This window comes from Nelumbo nucifera, chromosome 1, assembly GCF_055504915.1.
Source record: "Nelumbo nucifera cultivar China Antique chromosome 1, China Antique-T2T, whole genome shotgun sequence".
NCBI lineage: Eukaryota > Viridiplantae > Streptophyta > Magnoliopsida > Proteales > Nelumbonaceae > Nelumbo > Nelumbo nucifera.
The window spans coordinates 130,309,890-130,328,765 of NC_142649.1; the positions used below are offsets into that span (position 1 = coordinate 130,309,890).

Genomic DNA, 18,876 nt, shown 5'->3' on the forward strand with positions numbered 1-18,876 from the left:
AAAAAGGTGATACTGTTTGATTACATTACAAATATAACATGCTGAGTAGGAGTATCAATGAAACTTAAAACATCACAAATTCCCGGGTCAGGTCTCTGGCTAGTGGCTTCCATGAATGAATTGAAGCGTGAGAATCAGTTCCTAGGATAGAAATCATGTGAACCCGCCTACGAAGAATACAATTCCCATGATTGACAATTGACTGATCATGGAAGAGGGAAAAGAAAAAGGTTGATATCACCGTTGACAGATCATGGAAGGGAAAATCTTTTTTTATTTTTCTTATGTCATTTGCATCACTGTATGAGAAAGATGGGCAAATAGTAAATCTTCTGTTGATGAGAATAATTTGAAAACTCCTTGGAGAACTTTTGTGGGGTTTTATGGTTGCCCAGAAATTTACAGGAGACCAGGTGCTACAGAGTCCAAAAGCAAGAGGTACCATTGAATGAGAAACAGAAACAGCGGAAGTAGGGGGGCCTTTCACTAAATGGGAAGGACCATGAAATGATCAAGATGGAAGAGAGAACCAACTGGCAACTGCCTTAATTAACTGGCATAGCTCTGCAACCACATGTAGGTCAAATTTTCAGTGCAGTTTCAGAGGACAGTAGACACAGCATTTAATCCTCCATGAAATAACAGTAATGTAGAAGAAAAGACAAGCCCATGCTTTGTTTCACTAGCATTAACTGCAATTACCAATACAGGTACAAGTGCCAATGTTAATAATCATCTGCCATATCCGAGAAGAAAAAAAAGGGAAAAAAAAGGCAACCAGCACTCTACTACTGATGAGAGGTCTTACTATAGATAGCTTTCTAAAAGCTTGTTTAAGAAAACTTTTAAGGGGTTAATTAATTTACAGTATACAACACCAGCACCTTAATAGAAACACAAACTCCACTGAGCTCTCACTCTCTCCTTGTTTCTTCTTCTCCCAATCTCCCTCCATGACACAAACAGCAAGAGGGGCTTAAAATTAGTAAATGAACCAGAGGAAAAGCAGTTTTCTTCTCACTTCCTTTTTAAGATTGTCTCTGCAAAACCTTGCACTGAGTTGTTAAACCACACTACCCAGATCAGTTGAATCCCCGTAGTAATAGGGTGACAACTTCCCATCCTTCTTTCCAGCCTTGGGCTTGTTTTCTGCACCCACTTCCTGCAGCATCTTCACCACCCTTCGCATGGAGGGACGGTTGATGGGGAGAGAGCTGGAGCAGAGGAGCCCAATATTAAGGACCTTGCATATTTCTTCCTTGAAACAAAGGTCAAGTTTGGGATCAAGCACATGTTCAACACCTTTTTGATCCATGGTGGTGCAGACCCACTTAACCAAGTCTTTCTCTCCGAATTCGGGGTCAACAGGAAGTCTCCCTGTAACCAACTCAAGAAGAACCACCCCGAAGCTGTATATGTCGCTCTTCTCATTTACACGAAGCGTGTATGCATATTCTGCAACAAGTTTAACAGAAAAAAAAAAACAGATTATTCAAAAAAAGAAAGAGAAAGAGAACAAATAAAATTAATTTCTTGAATGGATCACAAGCAAACCAGTAACCGTGATAGGTTAATGGTCCAAGCTTAAAGCAAATCCCAAACCAGAAGACGATTTTGTAATAAACAAAAGATAGGCCACAGTAAACAGAGCTTTCAAATCAAAAGCAGTATAATAGATGAACAAGGTAAGTATCACGGATCAAAGGATTGAAGAAAAAAACATCTTGGAACCATTTTATCTGAAATTTATGAGCATAAAAACAAACGATTACTATACCCAAACAGGAAAATGGAAGATGTAAGATGAAGATATGCATAAAGGATCAAGTGATCGAGTTTCACTAACCTGGAGCAATGTAACCACAAGAACCAGCAATGACAGACATAGACTTGGGCCCTTTTCCAACCATATCCACAACCTTGGCAACTCCAAAATCTGCCACACGAGCCCCAAACTCCCCATCTAACAAGATATTGTTGGATTTCACATCTCTGTGAACAATTGGAGGGACACAGTCGTGATGCAGATATGAAAGACCTTCTGCAGCATCCACAGCAATCTTGTATCTTATAGGCCAGTCCAACAAGCCTCCCTTACTGCTATGAAGCAAATCCCCCAAGCTTCCATTAGGCATGTATTCGTAGACAAGCAGCTTGCAATCCCGAGTTGTACAGCTGCACCATAACTTGACTATGTTCTTATGTCTGATCTTCCCCAACGTCTCCACCTCTGCCTCAAACCCACCATCCGCCATCCTGCCATTCTCAACATCACCACTGTCATCTCTTTTCTTGGATGCACCCCATAGCTTCTTCACAGCAACTGTCTCTCCATTGCTGAGTACAGCCTTGTAGACCTTCCCAGAAGCGCCACTACCGATCACGTTATCTTCATCGAGGCAATCCAAGATCTCATATTCACTGAAGCCCAGTTTGTGGAAGGACGTCAGCGTCCATTTCGATTTATCGACACCATTCTTTTCCTTCTTGTAATTCCTGTACTTCCACAAAAACCAGGCAACCCCAACGACAAGGACCAGAGCAGCAAGTATAAAGATTGACCTTAGCAGCCAAACAAAGCCCTGCCTTTTCACTTCAGTTTTGGTTGGACACAGACCTGCCAAATCTTTGCATAAACCAGGATTGCCCAAGAAGCTACCCCTGTAAGCATCTTTAGCGTAGAGAGGGGGAATATCTCCAGAGAGGCGATTGTTTGAAAGGTTGAAACGATTAAGCTTCAAGTTCTGCAATTCAAGTGGGATTTCCCCAGAGAAAAGATTGCCCGAGAGATCAAGGTAATTAAGTACCGGTAATGTCCCAAGGTCCTCTGGAATTTCACCGGCTAGTCTATTATTGGAGAGGTTCAGTTCATTGAGCTTCTTCATTGACCGGATTCCTAATGGAAGCTGACCTGAGAGCTGGTTATTGTGAAGATCAAGTGTGATGAGTTCAGTAAGATGCACCAGTGTTGAAGGTAGCGGGCCGTTCAGCCGGTTATCACCAGCATAGAACTCAACGAGATTATTCAACGATCCAACTTCTTCTGGGATGTTCCCTGTAAATTGGTTATTCGAAATAAGCAGGACCGAAAGATTAGAGGCGCCGGAGATTGTCTTAGGGATCCCACCAGAAAACGAGTTTCCAGCAAGCTCAAATAAAGAGACACGCGGAAGGCCCCAGAACGCCGCCGGGACTTCACCGGAGAGCTTGTTATTTAACAAACGAACTCTATTCAAGCTTCGGCACTGACCAAGGCTCTCAGGAATTTTCCCAGAAAACGAATTCTGGATCAACAGAAGCTCTTCTAGCAAACCTTTCTCGCACAAATTAGCGGGAATCTCACCGGATAACTGATTTTCTGAAACATCTATCAACATCAACGGGGAATTCTTCCCGAGATCCTTCGGCAGTTCTCCGGTAAGCCGGTTACTAAAGAGTCTCAACTCGTATAGATTCGGCGACAGAGCGATACTTGCTGGCACAGTTCCCTCAAAGTTGTTCTCATACAAATTCAGCGACTCGAGTGGCAAGCTACACAATTCATCAGGAATTGGTCCCTCTAAACGGTTCGTGGAAGCATCGAATCTCCGCAATGCCGTCATTTTAGACATTCCCCTCGGCAAATTACCGGACAACGAATTGTTGTAAAGCTCAACCTGTACAACACTCGAAAGCTCAGTAATCGACTCTGGAATCCGACCGACAAGGTTGTTCAACGCTAAGTCCAAGTCCGTCAGACGTTTAAGCCGGCCGACCGAGTCAGGAATCTGACCCTCAAGATTGCATTGAGTAAGCCAGATAACTTCCAGATTTGTCAAGTTACCTAGATCGGGCGGAATTGGACTCGGCGTAAATGGGTTGTAAGATAGATTAAGTTGCCTAAGAGTGGAAATGTTTCCAAGAAATAAAGGAAAGGGGCCATTGAGGAGATTCTCAACGAGGGAGAGCACCTCAAGTCTCTGGAATCGCCCAAAACTCTCCGGGATGTCGCCGGAAAAGTTGTTTCCTGACAGGTCAAGGCTGCGAAGAGTTGGGATTTCGGCGAGCGAGGCCGGGATAGGACCCACTAGATAGTTCTGGGCGAGGTTGAGGTCCCGGAGATTCCGACAAGCAGAGATTTCAACGGGAAGAGAAGAGTTGATGGAGTTGTTGTAGAGGGAGAGGAAAGCAAGGTTGCGAAGACGACAGATGATAGTTGGGAAAGGACCGGCGACGTTGGCACTGGAGAGGTCGACTGAGATAACCGAAGGAGGAGTACTGGAGTCGCAGCGGATGCCCGTCCAGTTACATGGAGTGTCGTCTCTCTCGCTCCAGTCGGCAAGGGCGCCATCCGGGTCATCGAATCCGAGTTTGACTCGTTGAAGATACAGACCTTCCTGGTTTAGAGAGAGAACCTGAGAAGGCAAAAGAAGAAAGAACAGTAGCAGAAGCATTGTTTGTCTCTCGAGACTTGCGAGAGGGACAACGGAGAGAAGAAGACACGATTTTGGTTTTGTATAATAAGAGAGAGAGAGAGAGTCGAAGGAGGATACTAGTCGAGCGTACCCGTCGCATCATTATGATTGTGGATCCCGAGACTGTTATAATGACATCGAATGGTCAATAGGTCTTGACCTACTTTAACTTACTAAGATGCAAATGATGGTAACTTTTTAAGCAAGTTGCCCATTTGCCATTTGCCAACGAAATGCAGTGAGAGACACGGTTCGACCGGTTTCTCCCGGTTCGTCTGCCAACTTTTCCTTTTTTTTCCCATCATCGAAAGTCCTCTCAGCTTCTGCTGAAGTGCTGAGTGCTGATATTTTCAAATTTCGGAAGCTTATTTTGGAATTTGTAAACATGCGCGAGGAGTGCGTACGGTACGCAAATCTGCAGACTGCAGAGTGCACACCGCACAATCCACTGCGCCATTCACCATTACTTTGTGCTCTGCCTCACGCTAAATTGCTTAGAGGGAAAAACCGAAAATCTATGCTTGACAGTCTTAGCACTTCGAAGTTCAAACCAAGAATTCTGTTTTCTTACAATGAAATTGTTTGGCCCGTTCATCAATGATCAGACGGTAGAAAATGACTGTAGTGACCGAATCTAACTATGAAACGAGTGTATGTTGCCCACGTGTCAATATCTTAACTGCCTTATGTACAGTCAGTGTCAGGCAGGCTTGAGCATTGACTGAAGTCCGTCAGTGGTCAACAGAAGAAACTGGGTCCCGCTTTGATTCAGTGCATTTCGAGTGGATCCAGCAGTACAGTATGGACGATCTCAGCGGGAAGAGATAGAATCCCATGCAGGTGGGGGCCGATGGGGCGCAAGCCCATACATCTTCTTATACAGATAAAACGGTTTGTATGAAACTAAACCAAGTGATTGAACTAGATGATGAGGAGCCGTTGGATTACGGGTGAAGTGATCGAACTGGATGACTAATATTTTAAGGAAATTTTCGAATTTGTGAGGACGAATGGACGTTAGATTGTTTATATACTATTCCTTAATTATTATTATTTATTATTTTATTATTATAAACAAATTCAGCCCATTGGGATAGTAAGGTGGAAAGAGAAAAGAGAGATAAAGGAGAGGAAAACCAAAAACGTGTGAAAACTGTGGTCTCCAAACTCCTGTCTCTCCCTAATGTAGAAGTCGTCCAAAATTTCCCTTTTTCGACAAATTTCCGAACAAATCACAAGCCAGCCACAATCTGTACGGGTAGACCTGGCAATTGGGTAGGGTAGGTCGGGTTCGGGTTGAGTCGAGGTACTTTGAGTTGATTTTGGGTTTCGGGTTGGATTTTCAAATGCTAAACCCTAATCTTAAATATTCGGATTAGGGTTGACCCATGGGTCAATTTGAGTCATCCTAAAAAATAATTAAAATTTAAAAAATAAAGAAAAATTACATGAAAAATGTCAAAATTAAAAGAATTAATCTTTAAATTCCAAATATAAAATAAAAAATTTGAATATTTAATAATTTAAAGAGTAAACAATAAAAAGTAGAGACTAAATAGAAAAAATTAAAAAGTGGAAATTTCTAACAATGCACAAATAATCCCAATTAGATTTGACAATTGGATCAGCTAATTGACCCGTGACCTAACCCAATTTTTTTCGGATTGGGTTGGATTCAATCATTTTTACATTCGGATAATTAAATATGAGACTCTAACCCTGTTTTTTCGAGTTGGGTTGGGTCGAATTCACAGATTGGGTCAACTTTTTGCCACGTCTATGTACAGGGTATGGACCGTGTATTTCCTGCATAAAGATCTGGCCCTGGCTAAATCAGCACCATTTCCAACCTGTTTTTGTTGTTATGTTCTGAGCCCACCAATCTCCATGTGGCACCTATCCTAGATCTACTCCATTCCCTAGAAAATCCACTGTCAGTCTCTCACCTGGCGAAGGAGGATGAACTGGAAGTTGCCAAATCAGATGAACCAGATTGGCTAACATTGTAGGCCCCATGTGAGTTCAGCTAATTTGGAATATAGACCCGTAGAGACACGGGCAACCACCGGCTACCGGCACTATATATTAAACAAGGAAAGATAAAGAAATTAATGACTTTAATATAATAGAATGCATTATATAGTCATCTTATTTCTATGCTTTAAATGCAACGAGCAACGAGTCAATAACGAAAATTCTATGATTTCTTTTAATAATACAGAAATACAGAGAGTATCCCATTTTGTAGATCGCACCTTGAACACTTTTTACACCAGAATTCATTTAGCAGCTACAAATCTTATATGAACGAATATGAACTAATAAATCCATCACTGAGCCTCAGTTTGGGAAGAATGTAAATATAAATATATTTAGACCGTCAGACCTCTTTGCTTACTTATGTATTTATCTATATTTATATATTTTCTGTAACTATGATAATGTCCAATTGTTCATGCATCTTTAGAACTTATTATTAAAAGGGATAAATTTCTTCCATTCTAGTGTTGATAATCTTTCTCATGAAGGAAAATTAATTCACCTGGAAGATAGATATCACTTACCTAGGTTTTGATTCATTCAGTCAACTACGTTTCATTCTAAAGGATTTAATTTGGTTTTTCATAAGACCATATTAGAAAAAAAAAAAAAAGTTATAAGTTAAAAGGGGTAAGAACTTAGAAGAACAAAGAGCAAATTGAAAAGAACTTGATGGAAGTCAATAGAGGAGTCAAAAATTTTCTCTTGAGGGGCCAAAAGATAGGAGAATGGAGAATGGAAATCAGACAAAATACTCTAAAGTGCTTATCCAACAAAAAAATCGGTTTGAAGTTTTCCTAGGGTTGAAAAACATGAACTCTATGTAAGGTATTATTCAATAAATAAGCCATTCCAATTTGAAGCCCAACATGAGAACCCAATCCAAAGGAATTAGATTGATCCAAAAAAAATAATGAAATAGGTTGAATTTAAATTTGGGGATTCAACAAATCGAATTGAGTCTGGGTGGAGGTCAAGTATTAAGCTCACTCCACCCCACCCAGTAACATATTTTCTGAAAAGTTCGGAGACCGAATGGTTTAGCTGAGGGTGGACAAGGTCCCCCGCCCTATAACTGACTTCAACCCTGTTAGAAGTAATAAAAAAATAATATAAGCGTCAAGAATTTAATAATGGATTTCTTTGGTATTTATTTAAGGATAGAATTTTTTTTTAGATATTTATTTAACGATGGATATGATACTGAATAGAACAGAATGACAAAACAAGGCTCAGATGAAATTTAAATCAAAATTGGTGGTATTATAATGTGGTCCAGTACTTGAGCCTGAAATGTTGAGTTTTCCTCCAGCTGTGTCAAGCAAATCCATCACTAGATACTATGTATACTTGCAGCAGTACAGGGGGCCACCTTGTGAAATCTGCTGGATGAGGGGACAATGAAGAAGATGAAGAAGACAAGTCATGCCTCCACTGACTAATCTTGCATATCTATTTCACCATTTTCTTAGAAGAGACTCCATTCTTTGTTGTTATTTTTATTGTTATTACTTTTTTTTTTTTGCAAAAAAATGGATTGGATCAAGCTATTCCATGTGATTTTTAGGCATGATCAGCCAAAATTGGGTCCTGATGTTCCCCATATCACCTTCTTATCATGTGGAAAATGTATTAGGGTTAAATCAAGCATAAGTAGAAATTTCTCTACACGATTTATTTGAGCTTTGTGTGATACTATTTTTCTTTCTTTTAGGCAAACTAATCCCTCATTGTGGTTCGGAAATACGACATTGTAAACCGCTAGGTCTTGGGTTGAATGGTTCAACCACCCGGTTTTGATTTAAAATGAGAGGTAACACAGCTATCTTTTAAAACCAGGGATTGTAAAAGAAAAACATTGTAACCATCAGTCCTTGTTACAACCATTAGAATCTGACAGGTGGCAAAAGAAAAGATGATGGTGGGACCCTATACTACAATAGTGCAATATGGCTATTCAATATTACTTGCTTTGAAGGGAAGCTGAATGTACCAAAAGTAGACGTCGAATTTTGAATTGAGAGGTAACAGCTACATAGTGCGGGCAGAGTCCACGTAGAGAGAGAGTGGGTGGTTTGAATTTTCCATGTCGGCTTAACGCCTATACTCTCTTTATGGGTGATGGTAATTGGTAACACCATGCGTCTGCCGTCTGCGGTCTCCGTGGCTTAGTTAAGCACACGTGTCAGTTCATACTACATACAAACGTAGAATTATAGAATTCATTCTTTCATTTACCAGTTACCACTGGAACTGAAAGCTACTCCATAGAATTCGCCACGTGGCAATTTCGAGGTCATTCACAGTGTTCTGATTAGTTATTTCTATTTCTCTGGGAACTTATTAGGCGAGTTATGTGGGCCCGACAGTGATGACCAACGGTCCAAGGAGAAAAAAAACATGATATGATTGGGCAGGGAAATCGGAACCCGGTGCTTAGCGTGAAATCGGGGTCAGAGGGTGTACACATCCTTTATGAAATGTCCGGAGGCGTGAAATGGAGGTACTCAATCGTGTACAGCAGCACAACCAACCAACACTCAGAGCAAATGAAAAATACTCAACGACCCGGTGGAAAAACTAAAAAGATTGAATGACTTTTGCCACGAACCAAAGCGTGCTCGCTAGATTGAGGACTGAGGTGAATCACAATTATGCCCTGCCACTTGATTTGATGACCGATGGAAATAGAAGCAAAGATATGGCCCACCAACCCTGCAACCCATTTTCCTCAATGACACGTGGCAAATTGAGTATAGTATAAATTCTCCATGAAGGATCGGTACTGTAGTACAGTGTGTCGCGGGGTTTATTGTAAAGAAAGGAAAGCAGATCAGAAGAATCGGAGCTTTGGAAAAGGGAGAAACTTACCACAATCGAGGCCACTACCACGACTTCCCAGGAGTTGCATGGGATGTTGTAGCTTTCTGTTTTGTCTTATCTAGTGTAATTGCCAAAATTATAATATGTTAATCACCCACTCTTTGACTTCTGCTCCTTCCCAATCCCATTTCCATCTATGCTAAATACTGATTGGGTGGATAATCACTACTGAGGTCGTCGTACTCACTGCTTTTGATAAACAAAAGATTATGGTCCCACCATGAATTCAATTCAACGGTTCCGATCAAATCAACGAATAATAAACACTGGTGACCCAAATCCAATGGGAGCGCGCTCGTTGTGGTGGTGTCTCGTCGTCAACCCCAAAAGTCTCGAACTTGGGACTTGGGAGTGTTCTTTCACCAATCTGTGTATCTCTCTGTATCAATTTCTCCCACCCAACTAAACCAATTATTACCACCACTTGAAAGTTCAAACTCGGATGCCGTCCCCGGTCCACCCTCTTTCCTCTCCACTCGATCGAAGTAATTGAAATTAAAAATTTAAGAAAGTTTTTCACACCTCGCAAAGTCCACGTCAGAGCCTAAACGTGCGGTCATGTGCCAACGACATCAATGACGGTCTTAGGATTCAAAAACAATTCTGATTACTTTGAATACGGTTTCTCTGTGAATCTGTGCTGTGTTCCAATTATAAAGATCCCCCTGTATTATTGGATCATTAATAAAGGACAAAGATGATCCCTTGAACTTTTACTTTGCAAATATATCCCTCCTTAGAGTTACATCACTTAACATGGAAAAAGATCGTCAGTTGTTTAATTTTTTTTCAATGTTTTCAACCCCATTGATTCGGCCGGTTTAATTTTTTTGACCTTAAATTACAATTTTTAATATTTGTATAAATAAATAATTAAAAACTATATATTAAATATAAAATAATACATATAATATATCTGAAATATATTTATATATAATTAATTAATTTCTAATATATATATATATATATACACACATATATGTGCATATATACATAATATAATAGATAATGATGTGGCATGGTCTTAATCATTCAACCCGGCGACCCAGCAGGTCGAGCTAGTGGCCCATGACACGAAGATAAAAATGGTTTGGTCTTCAGTTTAGATTTTAAAATATTGATTTTTTTAAATCCTCAATTATCTTTTTTTATTTATTTAAATGATTTATTATTTGATTAATTTTCTAAATATAACATTGAAGTTCTCCTGGATTTTTAGCTGAATACAATATTCAAATAAAATGATAAAAATTTATTTCTGATAGATATATATTTATAATTTCATTTACTTTTTATTTGTTGAAGAAAAGGAATGGATTTTTTTTCCAAGGCAAAAAGCCATCCAACAAAATACCGGAAGCAATTCATTAACGAATTTGCTCAGAATTTCAATTGGATAACGGTCTCAAGCAGAAAATCAGGAGTCGACCATGTGTTCAAATCAACAATACCGAGTACAAATCAACAATATGAGAGCATGTTTTGCCAATAAAAGAAGACATTCATGTCAGCAAAATAAATCACGAATTTAAAATAAAACCTTTTTATGCTAGTAAAATAATTCTTGTTATTATAGATGTTTTCATTTGAAAAAAATGGAGATATTTTTGGTCTATTAGAATTTAAGAGAAAGGAAAATAAAAAAAAGTTCAGATAAACATTTTAATAATTTAACACATTATATTATTTGATAATGGCCAGGGGTACTTAAGGCAAGGTGAGGAGGTATATTAACCTATATTATTTTGTAATTTACCTAAAAATTTAAATAAATATAATATACAACTTGATCGGTCCACACCGTTGATTTGACAACGAAAGGACAGCGAATTAATTCATTGCCTACAGGCTACAGTAGTCCTTGAACGGTGTCGTCAACCAACAGACTCCGGTAGGGGTCCTACCAACGCAGCAAAGCTTTAATTTAGAGCAGGATTCACTCACACCTTCTAAACATCGTCATCATCATCATCATATAAAAAGATTCACTTACTAGTTAAGCACTTTTTATTTCTTTTGGGTTTTAAAAGGAAGGTGGGCCCCCAATTGCACCACCGATGACGGGACCCACTAATCAAAGAAATGTAGCGCCCAAATCCAAATTATGATTTCTTTTACAAACTTTGAGGCAAAGTGCATGTCTCTGGAAAGTTAAAGCAGGTCATTTTAGACTTTTTCGTCAACATAACCAGGTTGGGTTGGACCGTTCGGTTCAATTACTGTAATTAAAAAAAAGGTTCAGGTAAAACCTCCTTTGAATCTCCACTAAGGTTTCTGACAATCATAAAACCTCCTTCGAAATTTCTTTTTAATAAAAACCTATCCGGGGAGTTTTTTATATACTTTAAGCCAACTTTTTATTAAAGAATTTCGCAAGTTTTATGAAGAACTTTCCCTCAACATTCTGTTTCTCTCTTTATTTTTCATCAAACCGAAAAGATTTTAATAAATTTCTATTTAAAACTGTCTTTAATATGAAAAGGTTCACATGTTTCTATGTCCAAAACTGCAAATGCATATTAATTTATATTAAATTTTATTTTTCGGCTAAATTTCTTTTTTGAAATTACATATACTTCGTCCATACCTTTTATACATTTTTTGTCATCCACATCTATTCATATTAATTTAAAAATAAAATATACTATATATACTAGTGTAAGAACACCTATTATGTATGTACACATATATATATATATATGATATATGGTATTTTGATTTAAATTTATTAATGTTATGAAACTCATGGAAAGTATCCGCTTTATGTAATAAAGATATATACATCGTATCAATATTTTTAAAATTTAAAAATTTCTACCACTTCATAAATCATACCCTTGCTCCACGATGAAAACTTTCAAAGTTTCGTTATTCTTGGGTAAATTTTTTGTTTTTACTAATATTTTTTTCACCAATATTGTTGGTTTTCACTACTTTATTATTATACAATAAATTTGGTTTTAAAGAATTAGCCAAGAGAAACCCTGCCAATTCGTCTATGATTCCAGCGATCTGAACGTGGGTCACCGAGTTCCTGGTTTAACAACCGGCGTAGAGCTCGAGCAAGGCCGGTTTTATTTTCCTCTTCCCGTGTATATACTCTGTTCTGTGCTCACGGACGAGATGGAAAAACTTTCATTTCATATAGGGCATCCAAAGCAACCAAGCGTGGAAGCTCTAACAACACTGAAAAGGCATTCCCTGTGTAGACTGTGTTCAATGACTTCTGCTTGAATTCATTGGTATTTAAAACAATGAAGCCACTGGATGAAAGACCACAACCTACCAAGAGATGCTTAAAGCAGCGGACATTGAAATCTTCATTGGATACCATAGTTGAAACCCCATGTATGCTTTGATTAATGATTGTCTCTTCTTTTTCTTACGCTCTTAATGATTTTGGAGTAATTTGTTAGATAATTTCAATTTAGTCTGATTATTGTATTACATGGAAGAACTTCTCTCTCTCTCTCTGTTTTTAGTGGAGGGTGAAAGACATTTAAATATCTCCTCCTCCATCGGAAAAGAGCAATAGTTAACAACGACGACTTACCAATTACCACTTTCTTGAATAGAGTATCTGTTGTTGTTCTTTTCTCAATATCTAGCTATTAATTAGGGGAGAATGCAGAGGAGAAGGGAAAATGGGCTGACAGTGTAATGAATGATGTATTTGAGGACCTCTTCTTTTTCTGGTTTAAGAGGGAATGACTTGGGAGCATAGAGAGAATGAAAGAAAAGGGAAATGGCAGGCAAGAAAAAAGAACATAAAGAAAACTTGGTGGCATATTTTGGTAATTTAATGTCTTCTATCATCTAACTTAACGGTCAAGTGGATTTTTTGTCTAATGGTTAAAGTTCAGGGGTCTTTATGACCAAAAAAAAATACAAGGAGAGTCTTTGTCACTAACCCTATAGTACGGGAGGTTCCTTGTAATTTACCAAAAAAAATCCGAACCAAAGTAAATCTTCTCAGTAGCTATGACTACAATAAAAACAGAAATCTTGCAAAACTAAATAAAATTTAAATCAAGTGGGTTGAGGGTTTTTTTTTTTTTCATTAGAAAGAAGCGTGATGCGTAAAATGATGTATTAGAATCAATGGATAAGGGCCATATCGATCACAATGCCAAAATCTTTAGGCATTGCGTGAGGTCCATGGAAAAGGATAATTAATCACCACCGGCCACCGCCCCTCCCTCAGCTCATCAACTGATTCCCCACAACACATTGAAAGCTCCATCTAAACAAAAACAAAAAGCAAACTAAACATCACACCAAATGAATGTGTTGGTTTGTCCATTTTTATGTTTAAATACCGATAAAAAAATAAATCCAAAATTAGTCTTCCCATATTTTGTAGCACCCACCAAAGTCAGATACTTTGGGATGGGGCCCTTCCATTCCACAAATTCTACAATTAGACAATATTGGATTCCCAAAATGTGAAACACACACCCACACCCATCTTTTTCCCTCTCATCAAACACTCAGACCCTCAAGTGATTGAGGTTGATCCAAGGAATACTTTTTTTGGTTACACTTGGTATTACAACTTTGTTTCCCATGATGTTTTCTTACATTATTTTAGTCGCCACATGGCCATATTATCATCAAAGGTTTTCAAAAGCAAAAGCTTAGTTGATCAACCCATCTTCTACTTCTTGAACTGGGCCCAATCCCCAATTTCCTCAATTAGAATAGTGGAAGAACGGGAACAGAGTCTTTACGGTGGGTGGTTATGAGGACAATTACACTTGTCGTATATATTTCCATATAAACATAAAAACAAGACAACAACCAGCAATCCGTTGTAGTCTAGTTGGTTAGGATACTCGGCTCTCACCCGAGAGACCCGGGTTCGAGTCCCGGCAACGGAATTTTTTAATTTTTACCCTCGATGAACTTGAATGTGACAAGAGATGATAAAGTAAACTGTAAAATTGGGACGTAATTATGATCCTTTTCTTTTCTTTCCTTCTCAGTTTGATAGTAAAACAAAAAATCCTTGTAGGATTCCTATTTTCTATAGAAAATATCTTCATTCCCCACAAAGTTTGTGGATAAATATAGATCAGCATTCATTTCTGTGCTTCAACCCACCAACACCATGTCTCTACACTGTTTACCTCAAAAAACAATTCTGCTCTTTCATGAGCACTCATGAGTCGGTGTGGGGTGTGGCCTGTGGCCTGTGGGTGTATATTGAAACAGCTCAAGATCTAACAAAAGCCACAGAATCATTCCTTCCTATCTCTTTTTTCCTTTTCTTTTTATATGTTGTTTTTTCAATCTCTCTCTCCCTCCCTTTTCTCAAGTATGTGGCCACAAAGGCTTCAGGCTCTGCACACACATTGCAGACATGTGGAGTTGTGGACCCCATGCAGGTGATTTCTGTAGTGAAACTAATCCTCATCAGGTGGGTAAAAGTACAGCAACCATTTAATTAGAGGCCTCTGAACTGCATAACAGATTGGGCCTACAAATCAGAGTTTCTTTTCTTTCCTTTGCCTTTTTTCCTTACTGTATAAGATGCTTTCTTAGGTTTCACTGAGCTTTACAACTTAGTTTGCTAGAATAATCACCTTGTTAGGGGAATCAAACTTCTAGTCTTTTTCAACCGACACTATGACTGTGACTGTATTTGATTTGATGGAAAATAAGAATGAAACAGAAAGTTGAGGCCATGAAATTCTTAAGAAATTTCTTATTTTCTATCAAACCAAACAAGCCTAATAGTTACTAGGTAAATCCACTGAATGGGGTCTCAAAAGCCACAATATATGGAACCTTGTCTGAATATTAATCTTTATTTATTCTTTTTTCCTATCATCTTTATTTATTCTTGCAATCCTGTTAATGGCTCAAGCTGATATTTTTTTTTTTTTTGCGTTCAAAACCACTGTATTAATTTAGAGTAATATTCTGATTATTAGAAATCTACTTCTTCATATTTTTCCAGAAAGCCTTTCAAACAAATACCCTTCTACTTTTAGAGTGCATCATTGTGATCTAATTAGTTAATTTAATTCCAGCAATTGCAAATAACTAGAAACTAGTCACTTGACCAGTTTAGAAAGCTCTTGTCTTTAGTGTTCCCTCTTTTGTACTGAAAGGGAGCAACACTGTTACAAGACATGAACATAGGCATGCATTAGAACCAGTAGCTTTTAATTTGTGTTCTATCCTCAGCTTCCATCATCAACTCTATTATTATTATTACAAGGAATTCTAACAAACTACAGTTGTATGCAGCTCTTGTGGATTCTTTGCCTTACACACATGGTGGGACCATGAAAAGATGGACTATAAGACTACATCTTTCATACCAGCTATTATAGGTCCCACCTTATCTGTAGTGTTCAGAATACCAAGATCTTGTCTCTTTGGTATTCACCATCAGGAATGAAGCCAGAACAGAATCATTCATTGGAAGGTCGAAGGTAGCCCATAGCATAAACCTTAATATAATTAGAGGGACCATTTTATTAGGATGGTTTCATTCTCCCATCCCTATAGGATCTCCCTTGTGACTACTCCTATTATACCATTGCCATGAAAACATTAAGGCCGATATACACACAACCCAGAACCCTTTCAACGGCACAAAATGCTCCGTTCATGCTTTTGCTTTCATGATGGTGGTAGTGGTGATGATGACGAAGAAACTTCATATTTCGTATGGGTTCATGATCATATAGTCACTATTGACAAGCATGTCTTATTTCACCTTCTTTTCTCTTTTTTTAATACAAAGAAAAGAGTTAAAAGAAACCTGGGGTTAGCTTGTTATTCCCTTATTCCATATCGACATCCAAATTGTTATTCCTTCCTATCATACCTTTTGGTAAGCAATTGTTTGCCACTTGATTTTCTTCTCTGTGGATGTGTGTGATGTAATCGCATTCTGTTATTAATGTCTTGCTATGTTCCATAATCCAATATATTCGCCTGGAATTTCATCCATAATTAATTTGTGGTAAAAAAAAAAAAGGTATTGAACAACGATGATCCAGTAACTGAGATCAAAACCATATGAGTGCAGACTCTCCGTGGGAAGTCAGTGGACCTCACATGAACCCTTCTGTCCCCACCCCTTGATCCTTCTTTAATCTCTAATATGTAAGACCGAAAAAAAAGGGATAGCAATAAGTTAAATTCTATGCATTTTATAAAATATGAATATATGTAACAGTAAATAGCTTGTCACATTCGAGAGAGAGAGAGAGACCCAGTCAAAGGAGGAAAGAAAGAATTCGATTGAGAGGTGAATTTAGAATGGACAAAGAAGAGAGACCCGTGAATGGGTTGTTGCATGATTGAGAGAGTTAAGGAATAATTTAATGGGGCTTCAATATTTAAGGGGTTTGATGGTCTCACTCTCAGTTTCTCACACTCATTGCTTGGGCAAAAAAGTAAACGCCGTTGCCGGGGATCGAACCCGGGTCACCCGCGTGACAGGCGGGAATACTCACCACTATACTACAACGACACTCTGTTCTAAGAATCCTCTTGCACTACTATATAAATTGTTTCAAAAGGGTAAAAACAAAACCACTAAATTACACAAAACCCCCGGTATTTTTGTAGGAATAAGAGCACAGAATATAAGACAACTCACAGTTGTGTCACGTTGTCTTAGCTATGAAAGTTCTTTTTCTATTTTTTTTTTTTTTTTGCTAATACTTTGATGGCCTATTTAATCTTTATTAAGCTTTCAATAGTCTAAATACTTAAGAAAAAGGGGTCCATGCACACAAGAAAATTTATATAGAATGTCAATTGGATTTGAAGTATTGTTCGTATAGGTGGGTGATCTCTTTTATCTGCCTAGTGTTGGTCGCTACACCTCTACACCTAACTCTTTGCTCAAGCAATTGACTTCCCAATTGTAAATTTTCTTCATTTTTTTTATAGGAACCCTCCTCAATTCGTGACTGGTGGGTGGTTGGTAATGTGGTGTTACATTGCAAGGAATGCAGTGGTCCCATCTAATGGATCCCATTTGACCTAGTCTAGATAGAAGCAAGATTTGATTGGATAATCACAATTTTATAACCATTTAATTTGACCAATCAGAGTAGTTCAGTCTTTTGCTTTGAAGCCTCATCTTTGGCATATTAACAATAGAATGAGATGGAATGGACAACAATGAATGTTCAACTTTTTCTTGATAATTTTGGCTTAAAAAACTTTTTCTTGATAATAACTAGCAAGTAAATCCATACAGATGTATGACATTGAGTAGAAATTTGTTTAGATTTGGGTTTTAAAATCAGTCTGGTTCTAGGCCAAGATTCATGTTTAAGAGGAAATAGAGGGATTTAATTGGGGAGAGGAAATGTTATAAAACTTGACTATTAAAGTGAGAGAGAGAGAGTAATTTTATTAGAGAAGAGTAATGATAGATTTTAATGGAGAAAATTAAAAGGATTTTTATGAAGAGACTGAGATTTATAAGACTTTATATAAGGCTATGTTTGGTTTGAAGGAAAAGTAGGGAAAGGCCTACGTTTCCCTTCCTTTCCCTACTTTTTCCTTCAAACCAAACACAGCCTAAAGAGATTAAGACGCTTAATTTAAAAGTTTTATATTTCATTTTAGTAAATTCTCTACTTTCGATTTTCCATGTGTGAAGGAGAGGAGGGGTGACTCCATGTGAGGCTTGTGGTAAGAGGCCTTCCACCTCCCTACACTCATCTTTCTTATATAGATATAGATTGGTAATTTATGTGGCAATCCCCATTTGATCATGAAATACCTCACTCATGGATTTCTAAGTTTAGGTAGGTGTTTGGAGCCATTGCCATTTCTTCAAAAAACAGTGCACATCAGCACCATGTCTAAAATCCGTTTTTTCAGAAAATGTTTGATGTTCGATTATGCATTTTTTCAGATTACGACTTGAAAATTGGAAAAGGTGTAGTTTGAGAAAACACCCATTTTTTGATATATTCTCATTTTTTACTGTTGCTAGCAACAATATACTGACATAGCATTGAAAAATGTCTGTGGCGGCAACAACAATGGTAGCAAGTAAAAAAAAAAGAAAAAATATTTTCTGAGAAAAATACATACCAATGCAGCACCATTTTCTCATTAAAAAAAAGTCCCTCAAGAAACAGCATTAGTTCCAAACACCGCCTAGATAAACAAACAAATAAGGGTTTCATAGTTTTTGAACATTTGTTAGTTTCAGATCTACGTTATAACAAATTGGAAATGGATGGTATATCTACCAAGACTAGTACTAGTCAGCATATAACAAGCTAAGAAATGGTTTTCAAAGATTCAAAACAAATTCTCATAATGATGAAATAAACAAGGTATCAATAAAAAGGAAAAAACCGACTATAGGGACGGGGTGCCTTACGCCAAACCCAGTTAGAGGGTTAATGGGTTATATGCAGGCCCATTGGCTTTCATTCAGTACATGGCAAGATCAAAATTTTGATATGATATGCTCCGTATCGAATGCATCGTATGATATCTTTTGGTT

General features: G+C 37.9%; 1 protein-coding gene and 2 non-coding genes across 3 annotated transcripts; 1 reads left to right on the forward strand and 2 right to left on the reverse strand.

Moving 5' to 3' along the window:
• Positions 1-650: 650 nt before the first annotated feature.
• LOC104589089 (receptor-like protein kinase HSL1) lies at positions 651-4,550 on the reverse strand. The gene is made up of 2 exons (XM_010247278.3): positions 1,847-4,550; positions 651-1,455 (listed from the first exon to the last, which is right to left on the reverse strand). The coding sequence occupies exons 1-2, from the start codon at positions 4,431-4,433 to the stop codon at positions 1,064-1,066; spliced, it is 2,979 nt and encodes a 992-aa protein (XP_010245580.1). The 5' UTR covers positions 4,434-4,550; the 3' UTR covers positions 651-1,063.
• Positions 4,551-14,184: 9,634 nt separating this feature from the next.
• Positions 14,185-14,257, forward strand: TRNAE-CUC (transfer RNA glutamic acid (anticodon CUC)). The gene has a single exon. It is a non-coding gene; the product is annotated as a tRNA-Glu (tRNA).
• A 2,540-nt stretch (positions 14,258-16,797) lies between these two features.
• TRNAD-GUC (transfer RNA aspartic acid (anticodon GUC)) lies at positions 16,798-16,869 on the reverse strand. Its single transcript has one exon. It is a non-coding gene; the product is annotated as a tRNA-Asp (tRNA).
• Positions 16,870-18,876: the final 2,007 nt, after the last annotated feature.

Excerpts from the sequence above, each read along its gene's own strand:
- LOC104589089 (XM_010247278.3), bottom strand. The coding sequence starts at position 4,433 with ATGCTTCTGCTACTGTTCTTTCTTCTTTTGCCTTCTCAGGTTCTCTCT. Across the intron at positions 1,456-1,846 it reads TTGTGGTTACATTGCTCCAG|AATATGCATACACGCTTCGT; the intron begins GTTAGTGAAACT and ends AACTTGTTGCAG.